The sequence below is a fragment of the Pelmatolapia mariae genome, linkage group LG4 (genome assembly GCF_036321145.2).
Source record: "Pelmatolapia mariae isolate MD_Pm_ZW linkage group LG4, Pm_UMD_F_2, whole genome shotgun sequence".
NCBI lineage: Eukaryota > Metazoa > Chordata > Actinopteri > Cichliformes > Cichlidae > Pelmatolapia > Pelmatolapia mariae.
In genome coordinates this window covers 24053343-24063698 of record NC_086230.1, presented here as the reverse complement: position 1 = coordinate 24063698, position 10356 = coordinate 24053343, and the positions used below count along the sequence as shown (strand labels likewise).

The following is a 10356-nucleotide window of genomic DNA, read 5'->3' as shown; positions in this document are numbered from 1 at the left end:
GTGCAGAAACTGTGGTGTGGAAAATTGGGAAGATTGGAAATAGTCATGTGGAGAGAAGGAATCGGTGGTCTTCCATGTTTGACCTGGCCACAGAGCTCACTGCATGAAAGTCATTGTGCTAAATCTTTGTACTCACTTGCTGTAAATAAACCTGTGAACCTTTACTTCAGAGCCCCCCGTTTGAGTCCCCCTTTGACTGCTGGATATGACTGAAACATATGTTCACTAACAATTTCACAGTTCATAACCAGCTAATGGACCTCAATGTCTCTTACTGTTAAGAAAACCTAATGCATGGATTGGTTGAGTCACATGTTTTTTCAGCATCTGTACTAACCAATAAGTGATATTTGGTACTAATTTACATTTGTATTAAAAATATAATATAATATAATATAATATAATATAATATAATATAATATAATATAATATAATATAATATAATATAATATAATATAATATAATATAATATAATCTTCATCTCAGCTTCAGTATGTGTTATATAATATGTTATGGGGGAAATACGTTATTTCAAATATGATAATTCAAAGCTAATTATTTTTATATCATAATTTACTCTTAGTGACTCTTAACCCAGAATGAGTCTAAAAGTACAAAACAAAACAAAAACACTCTAATGGATGGCATTAAACATTGAGCGTACAAATTTGTGTATTTACCAGTCATATTAAAAAAAAAAGGGGGGGGGGGGGGGATGTGTTGTTTAACCAACACCAGTAAATATGCATTTTACTTTTTAAAATAATCTTTTAGCTTATCAACTTGCCTGGACTACCAAAAATGGGACTACTGCATGATGGACTTGTGCAGTGTACACTTTAAATGATGTGGATTGTCTCTTCTTAAATAAAAAAGTGATAGATGTACCCTGGGTGTTTACTAAGAAACTGAACTGCTTGTCTGAACTGGTGATGTTAAAGAAAACTCAGCCGTCTGGTCTGCTAAGCAGCCCCTAACGTGTGCAGTGTAAATGAATGGAACTACATTCACAGGACTAATTTAACATGAAAACATAAACATTATCTTAAAGAGTCTAAAACTCCATAGTTCACCTGACTACAGAAACTTTCAAGATATAAGAAGTTTTTAAAAAAGAAATCTGAAACACTATTGAAGTGGCAATATTTCTTCTTCTCCACCAAAAGATCCATTTTGTTTTTATATTTTTCTTTTCCTTTGAAAGAAATCTTGTTGGACCCTGAATGTTTATGACAGAAAACAAAGATAAATAAATATATAAAACATATAAACATGTTTTGGTTAAATCGCTTAGAAATCACACAGCTTTAGTCTTGTAATATTTGATAGTGCTTTTTTGCATTTATAATTATAATGCAGGAAAGTCAGATCAACACTTCATCAGATACAGTCAATTGTGCATGAGAGTAAAACTGACTGAGACTATGGCATAGACATCAAGAATCACTTTCTAATTCCAACCTAAAATGGGGAAACATTATTTGCTCTTTTTTCTAAAATACACTGAAATTATATAGTGCTCAAAATGTCTTATTCCTCTAAAATACTTAAAGTTATTGTCTACTAAGTATTTTAGGTAATGAAAATTATACCCTGATTTCAAAAACATAACATTGAAATCACATGCAAAATATGGGGAAATTACACCATAAGGTGCAGTCTGTATTATGAAAATGCTTTAACATTGAATTAAAGCTTTGTGTTGTGACATAATGGCCAAAAAGTTGTCCTTCTGGTGTTCATTGACAGTTTATTCTCTATATCAAATGCAATACATTTTAAAATCACTAAAGATGATATACATCAGAATATTTATTTACTTTAAAACTTTTAGGAGAACATTTAAAAAAACGTAATTGAAAAAAGGTTTTTAACAATAAACATAAATAAAGAAGTAATTGCAAACTGTAAATGCAATAAAAAAATTTACAATCTTCTAAAATAGCTTCATGACAAAACACAGAGAATGGATGCAGTCAAGAATGAAAACACAGGAAAATTGCTCAGCAATATAGACTCAAACTTTTAAAACATTTAAATATATGTTTCGGTCTCATAATTGTCCTCTTATTGTGGGTCTTTGAATAGCTTGAAGAAGTGGTTGAAGAAGGTGCTTTGCAGCAAATATGTTCAGATTGCTCATTAAATACAGTACCTGAATTAAAGAATTAGCATTATTAGATTTACCTGATACAACAGGTCTTTACACAATTATGATAATCTGAAAACATTTTTTCATATATGAAATTTTTAATATTTGTAGATTTATGCTTCTAAAACTACTTACATAATTTCCTGTTTGACAAACTTAACAAAAAGCTTCCTTTGTAAGGATTTTGTAAGTTGTAATGATTTGAATAGATAACTCAGTGACTTAAAATAAAAGGCCCACACATAGTAAAGAATGATAATATTTACGAAATTTTGCAACAAAGCAAACAGGTGCAAACAGGTGCGCTATAAGTGCGACGTCAATATGTCCCAATGACTGAAAGTCTCCAGCAAATCAGAGTTTGTCTCAAGCCAGTTTTTAGCTTCTCAAAAATGAGACTCTCCTGTGTCCTGGCTGCTCTTGGATGCCTGAAGATGACAAAGGGGCATAGTTCAGTCAGCTGTGAAAACCATCTCAACTGTTCCTTAAGTATAGGGAACAGTTGAGGAACAGTTGTATAATTATAAAAAAGTATTAAGTATAATATTTTATTGTCTTCTTTAACCAATGGGAAAGAATTGAGTTTTGTTAGGGTTTAAAATTTAAGTAGTAGTTCCATAACAGATCAAATGTTCAAAATGAATCAAAATGAAATGAAATGAATCAAATCAAAATGAATGTTCTATCAATGTGCATAATACATGTTTGATTTCACTTTAATATTGCTTAGTGAGAAAGTCAAAAAAAAAAAGAAAAAAAAAGAATAGAATATATAAATAGCTGCTTACTTGAGCTTTGCTGGAGTAATTGAACTCTTTGTAGCTCTTCTTCTGAGGCACACAGAATCTGGCCAGGATGTTTTCATATTCTTCTCTCACCTAAATTCAGAAAATCTTTTAAGTATGGACACCACTAAAGATAGCAGAACTTGTTCTTTACTTTTGAGACAAATGTGACTAACCTGTTTGGAAAACAGACAGTGCATGATAAAGAGCATAACACCCTGAAGGCTGCCAAAAATGGTGAACAGGTAAGACATGACTACAGTGCTTTCCTCAAACTGGAAACAACCAAAGATCCACATGATGCCCAAAACACACAGCTGTGCCACTGCAGTAATGGTGAATGCCCTGCAGGAGGCAACAAAGATGCATACATGTCATGTGCGAGGTACTTTGGCGAGGCAATAGATTACGTTATACTTTCCACGCAGCAATTTCATGGGGCGTTTAGCGTGGGCAGCTTGAGGTTCAGTTGTGACTTACTTTATTTTGTGCAGATTATCAAGATCAGGGTTCAAACTTGAGAACTTCTGTGCTAACTTCCACACAGTTATGAGAAAGAAGAAAATGTTTATCTGAAAGACCAAAGAGATGAGGTTTAAACATAACACAAGTCACCATTTTGGATCACATTAAACTCAATAATTATTTTTCCTAAATACTTACAATGATGATGACACAGACAGGGCCAAAGAAACTCCAAATGGTTTCCAGATTTAGCCAACAACTGAAATGCACATCAAGAGTTTTCAATAGACCGTATGCGAAAATAATAAGTAATTCAAACTTGAATTAACGATAGAACAATATAATTATCAGGACATGGAACTGGGGAAACTTACTATCTCTCGGTGCCATATCCTCCAGAATTAGCTAAGACAGAGATGGTAACGATAACAGCTGGAACACCGTAGCCAACTGCCATCATGTGGAGGGTTTTAAAGTTGGTGTTGAAGACGAGGACAACCATCCTGAACAGCTGAATGCCCTCCAGACACATCCAGCAAAACGCTGCCAGGTAGCAGAAATGCAAGATTCCTGCTACCACTGCACAGCCAGCCTAATAGGGAAAGAGGAGGAAAGATGTGGATCAGGGTAACAGACATGAATAACGTGGATGAATATGAAGAGAGAGAAATGTCTAGAAATCCTTCAATTGTTTTTATGTCTTCTATATATCTCTTATTAATATATCTTATTAATAATTCAGTAGTGTGAGATTATTACACTGTCTTATGTTACATTATACCTCTGATTTAAGCTTATGAAATCATTATATAGTTTTAGGTTGCATTATACTCCTGAGTTAGAAGGTGAAATTATTAGATTGATTAGACTGATTTGTATTACATTAGACTGCTGATTTACTGTGAATGAATTACACTGTTCTATGGTACTTCATACTGCTGATTTATAAAGAGAATACTGTTTGCAGAGAATCATGGCCTTGCTTTTCTGATTGTAGAAAGAACAAAACATACTGCACAGGAAGCCATGGTCGTAACTTAGGCTCACTGAGAGAGAAAGAATGTGAATGCTTAGTTTGGAGGGGGGCTGAAGCTATAAGAATGTGAGAAACGGTCAGACACTTTGAGATTTTGATCCCGTGCACATCTCCCGTCCTGACGTTTGTAATGCTCAAAGTGTTGTATGGAATAAAGAGAACTGTATTGATTAAAGAGATTGTTGATTGAGCATTTATACACTGAGTGTTGCTATTCCTTCAGCCCAAAGATCAAAGAGTTGGGGTGTTTAACAGTAGCTTTGCTGCAACTTAGTATATAGTTCTCTGTTATATTTGAAGGTGGCAGAAACTTCTGCTAATGCATACATGCTGATGGCAAGTGGAGTTACTGTTTACCTTGTTCGCTGTCTGAGAGATTCCTGCTAGAAAGACAAGGTTTGCAATGAAGAGGCTGATGCAGAGATGCAGGTGGATGGTGGTTCTTGTGCTTTTAATGGAGCGGATCATTGAGAATGTCAGGATGGAGATGAATAAGAAAATCAGTGAAATGGACAAGCCCACCCAGGTGATCAGCTGCAACTCGAACTTATTCTATTGTGGAAGAGAAAGAATGATAACATTATTGTATGAAAATGGGTTGAAGTTTAAACTAATTCTGATCTAAAAGCATTATGGTATATATAATTAGTTTTAACCTCCATCTCGTAGAGGGCCATCAGTACAGCAAAGCTGCTCAGGTGATTACAGGAACACACAGTACATTCCAGGTTTGACTCCACCACACTGCAGCCACGATCAGACCATGATCCTCCGTTCAGCGAGGAATCCCAGAACACACAGATGTGTGTTTGATTTTTCTGTTAACACCAGAGATACTGACTGTTATGCCGTTCTTGTTTGTCGAGGTAGATTAACACAGTCCCTAAACATTAGTAGTAAGCTCTCCTCTTTACCTGTATCAAGTGGTCCAAAGTCAGTTTGACTGGCGTTTTGAGGTGGCTTGTATTTCTGTTGCTAACAGTGACAGTCACCACTTTGGAGTTTATCTTAAAGCTCTGGTTCTTTTGTGGTTTGATCCCATCAAAGAAGGTATCTGTAGGGTCTTCCAGGTTTGAGTAGCTCATCAAGGACACTGTTGTAAAGCCTGAAACAATAAAAAGAGAAAATAATTGGAGTGTGTCATAACGTGATGAAATTGGCTACAAATTTGATATTTGTTGACATGTCATTACCAGGGTAATAGGCAGGTTCTCCAGCTGCCATTTCCATCTGGATGTCCAACTTAGCATGCTTAGTTGATAAAGTTGTGTTTCTTTTGGGTATAACAGGCCCATGATGTACCAGCATTTCCAGCTCTGAAATCAGATAAATGTTGTTTTTTCTTATCTTACACTGCTTGTCCAGTAATGCTGAAGAAAATGTAATTAATAATAAATGTACAAGCTCTAGGCAAAAGCTCCTGTCATATTTGAACATATCTACCTGAATTGAACATATTTGTTTGTTGGTTTGTTTTTCTTTTAAATTCTGCTGCAAATGCATATTTTTATTAAACCTGTGTGAGTGGAAGTTGTGTTTCTCCCTGGCATCTTCGTCACGGCTCCAATTAGCCTCAGAACTTTCTCCACCAAATCCAGAAAGGTGGAGACTCTTCTTCTGTCTTTGAGAAATTTACTGGACAAGAACTGATCTATTTCTGACTGCAATATCTAAAGACAAAGAGAGGAATGAGAGAGGAGACCATGAGAAACATGAAACAGAGTCAGACTGAGGCAGACTTTCAGGCTACCTCAGTGTAAACGGTCTATGAGACATCTGAGCATCATGTGACAGTTTGAAAGAGGCAGAGCATTATTTTCCTGCCTGGTTTCAAGGAACTTGATTTTTTTTTTGCAGTAAGATTAAAATGTTCTGAATTTAGTAGTACCTTCAATAAGTCCTCTTCAATCTGGTTTGTCTGATCAGATGGATTCTGACTTTTGTCCTTTATAAACTCCAGACAACGTTTATTGAGCTGCTTCACAAATTTCTAGAAGAGAGATTGGTGGTGGATAAAACAAAAATGTGAGACAACTCTATTCATAATATGTGCTGAACTTTGATAATTTGAAGTATTTGTTATGTGAATTTACCTCTTCCAGCCCGTTTATAGCTTTGAAAACATCACAGTTTAATTCTGAAGAAAGAAAGTTTAATAAATAAATTTGCTTACGGATGACCAGAGTTATTCAATAAGTGTTCTGTTTGTTTGTTTCTGTTGCATTTACTGGGAAGAACCCAGTATTCTCACCAGTGCACTGTGCCGTTTTGTTGCCATAGTTAGTGAACCCTGCGTGGCATGTACAGTAATGACCACTGGCTCCATGGTGGCAAGAACCATTTCCACAGATTGTCTTATCAATCTCACATTTGTCTAAGATGGAAATAAAACAGTGACAGGAAAATCTGTTACATAATATTTCTATTTGTGTCAACAAAACCAGAAAAATTAAAGTGTAAATTTAAGTTTGTATATCTAAGTATATCTATTGAACTTCTGTAGGTATTTCAAAAAACAACATGAATCCCTTTCTTTTAATATGTAACATATATGATACGTATTTGACTGTATTGTCATTGTAGCCCTCACCTTCACATTGCTCCAGATTTCCAGAGAAGTTAAATCGGCCAGATTTCAATCCAAAGCCAGCATTGCAGATGCAGTAATAACTGCCTTGTGTGTTGTAACATGATGCATTCTGACCACAGGCATTTCTTTTTTGACATTCGTTAATATCTAGAGCAGCAGAAAGAAGACATGTAAGAATACCTCTGAAAAAAAAATCCTCCACCATCACCTTAAACAGAAGAGATCACTCTAAAATGGCAGCACCAATGAGAACAACATTTTACCTTCACATGTAGCATTTTGATGATGACGAAAGGTTTTATTCCCAGTAGTAGAAATGAATCCATCATCACAGGTGCACGAGTAATAGGGGATTGCATTCTCACATTTGGCATTAGGTCCACAGATGTCTTTGATTTCCAAACATTCTTGGATATCTTAAAAAAAAGAAGAGACTTTTAGTCTTTACATAAATTATGAATGTATGACATAAACTTTCTCCAAATCAACCACAGAGTTGTTGTTATCGCCATAAATTTGAGATGACTTACCTTTGCATTTACCAGCTGTAAAATTCACCTCCCCTTTTGAGTTTCTGAAACCATCTTTACATTGGCAGTAGTAGCTTCCATTTGTGTTTGTGCAGGTTGCATTTTCACCACATGGCTTTTCATCTTTACATTCGTCTGTGTCTTTGTAAGGACACAGAAATGTGAAAAGATGTATTTGCATAAATATGTACTTCGATATGAATTTGTTATAGATTTAAAAATAAAAATAGCTTGAAAATCCAAAAACTCAAACTTTTGATAGAAAAGGTTTAAAACATATTTGTTTTTTTTATTTAAAATAAATTTCAGAGATTACACATGTTATATGTTTAATTATTTTATTAAAAAGTCCACACATTGCTCAACTTGCACATTTTCCATTACTGATTAAGTGTCAGATGTTTTTTGTAAAGATTTTCATACCAATGCATTGTTTTTTCTTTGCTGAATATCCTTGAGGGCAGTCTGCTGATACCGACAGCACCATGATGAGGAAGAAAGACAGAGCTGAAAAACAAGCGAGAACTGTCAGCCTAGTATACTATAGTTCAGTACCTTTTGAACATTAATCTATTCTGATGTTTTATTCTGATTATGAATTTTGTTTATCATGTAAATTGCACAAAAATGGTTGTGATAGTAAAAGGTCTGGGAAGAAAAAGCAAAGGCCCTCATTCTCTATCATAATTTCCTCACATTATTCCTGCGTCTGAAATATGATTCAAAATAAAAAGCACATTGGTGTCTGAAGAACTGTGCTTACCTATGAGCGAGGAAACATTACATGCCAGAGCACAAAAACAAACCATTACATCTGGGAGGGTGCACAGTCCATTTACTTTGAACTCCTAACTGACAGCTGATGGGTGCAGTATAAAGTTGGCTATTTAAAAACACAAGGAAATTTAGTGTAATCTTTGAAACAAATAACTAATTTATTGTTATGGCTCAGAAATATACTGCATCTTTTTCTTTTTTGGGGTGGGGGTGGAGAATGAAACACCCCTGCCATTGTTTTTACAGTTTATTTTTTTCCATGAAAGAAAACTGTTGCCAGTTTAAAACTTTTTGTTGCTAGATGCAGAAACACTTATTCATTTGTTTCCTGACTTAATTTGAAGAAGTTAAAACACTGCTAAATTTTCAAATTGCTAATATAACTTTCTGTATAGCTGACAGGATGGTGGTGGATGGGGAGAAGAGAAGAAACATTAAGTATAAAGGTCAACTTAATATTAGTTTTCTAACCAGTGAAACCTCTGAGATTAAGAATCACTTTTCTAAGCAAGTCTCGAACCCTGACTTAGAGTACGGTTAGTAAAGCTCTCAAAGAAAACCTGCACATGTACAAGGCGGTCATTCAAACTCTTCACAAAAAGGCAGCAGTGCACTGAAACGACAGTCCCTAGTGTCTTTTTATAAAAACTATCAGCTGTCAGAACTGTGTCATTCAGAAATAAGAAGGAAACACTTTTTAAAAAGAATATTTACCACATGACAGTAATGAAGTGAGAATTAATGTGTAGCATGATGCGCAGTCAGCCAAGAAAGTAATAACTGGGCTTTTATATCATGGAATTTGTTGGGTGAGTTGCCCCCTTTTGCACGAATGTTACATGGTTGTAATGTCTCATGAAAAATTGGAATTATAGTTTAGATGAAATGAAAAATTAGACGAAAAATTGAGAAAATCTCTGAGAACTTTTATTAATTTACTATAATTTTGTCAATGACAATATGCTGGCTGACTTTATCTCAAAGAAAAGTGACTAAACAAATGCAACAAAAAGCAAAAATGTCTATGTCTGAAAAGCAAAAACTGCTGTTTAGACATAGACATTATTTTAGACAGCTTAAGTATTACTTGACAGCAGTTCAATGAAAATGTTGAATTTTTTTTTGTCTAAGATGTCATCCCAGATTCAGGTCCTTAAAAAAAAATCTTAAAAGATAATGTTTTCCATTCCATCTCCCACATATGTGACTCACCCAGTATAAGAAGCTTCCATCTGCACGTCATGGTGAAGAAGCAAAAAGAGTCCTTACCCGTTTAAAGAAAGTTTAACCAACCCAGACAAAAACTGCAGAATTATCTACTTTTAGGTTGTCCCAACCTTTTCTCTTCTTCTCAACTCTTTCAAAGATTCTTTAACTTATTTCTGTAATTTAAAAAATGAAAAAAATAATAAATAGTAATCCACCAGTCAAATGAACTAATATAGAAAAAGTAGCTAACGTTTATGCTGACACCAGCAAACCAGTAACTCAGCGACTGAAGCACTCCCCAACAACACACATCACATCACAGACTGAACTATCCCTTTTCTCTTTCTGCCTGTCTGACTACTGGGGTGACATAGTGTGGTGACTGTGAATTTTTGTTGGGAGGAGTTTCTCTCTCTCTCTCTCTCTCTCTCTTTCTCTTGCTCACTCTAACACACACACAGTAATAAGATCAGTCCTCTGACGCAGAAGTTTTTATGGCAGTACAACCAGAAGTTGCTTTTTAGGAACTAACTTTTTGAGGGGTGCGGTGTGGTGACAGAGAAAATCCAGTATTTCTGACGACTCCACAACTGCAGCAATATGCTATTACATTATGCAACCCTGATAATTTATGTCTCTTTTTGCCATAGCTCACTTGTCACTTGAACTTTCTCCTCTTTTAGACTTAGTGTGGGAACAGACAGAGGGTTAAACGTTTAGATTGTGAGGCTGGTCATTGTTTTACAGTGTCCTGCCAGCTGGTATACCCTCCCATAGGCACACAGTCTGCTGATTATGATGATGATGACATA

At 35.1% G+C, this 10356-nt stretch overlaps 1 protein-coding gene across 1 annotated transcript; it reads right to left on the bottom strand.

The window, feature by feature from the left end:
* Positions 1–1334: 1334 nt before the first annotated feature.
* On the bottom strand, positions 1335–9880 carry LOC134626328 (adhesion G protein-coupled receptor E2-like). Its single transcript, XM_063472057.1, has 19 exons — positions 9548–9880; positions 7982–8065; positions 7559–7699; positions 7292–7444; positions 7029–7175; positions 6690–6812; positions 6532–6575; positions 6327–6428; positions 5955–6108; positions 5632–5754; positions 5353–5543; positions 5095–5256; positions 4796–4990; positions 3777–3994; positions 3601–3661; positions 3418–3509; positions 3114–3282; positions 2941–3030; positions 1335–2580 (listed from the first exon to the last, which is right to left on the bottom strand). The coding sequence occupies exons 1-19, from the start codon at positions 9576–9578 to the stop codon at positions 2539–2541; spliced, it is 2322 nt and encodes a 773-aa protein (XP_063328127.1). The 5' UTR covers positions 9579–9880; the 3' UTR covers positions 1335–2538.
* Between the last annotated feature and the right edge of the window lie 476 nt (positions 9881–10356).

Coding starts and splice junctions, on each gene's coding strand:
- LOC134626328 (XM_063472057.1), bottom strand. CDS start 9,578: ATGACGTGCAGATGGAAGCTTCTTATACTGG. Junction 6,576..6,689: donor CAAAACGGCACAGTGCACTG/GTGAGAATACTG, acceptor TTCTTTCTTCAG/AATTAAACTGTGATGTTTTC. Junction 6,429..6,531: donor CTATAAACGGGCTGGAAGAG/GTAAATTCACAT, acceptor TCTCTCTTCTAG/AAATTTGTGAAGCAGCTCAA.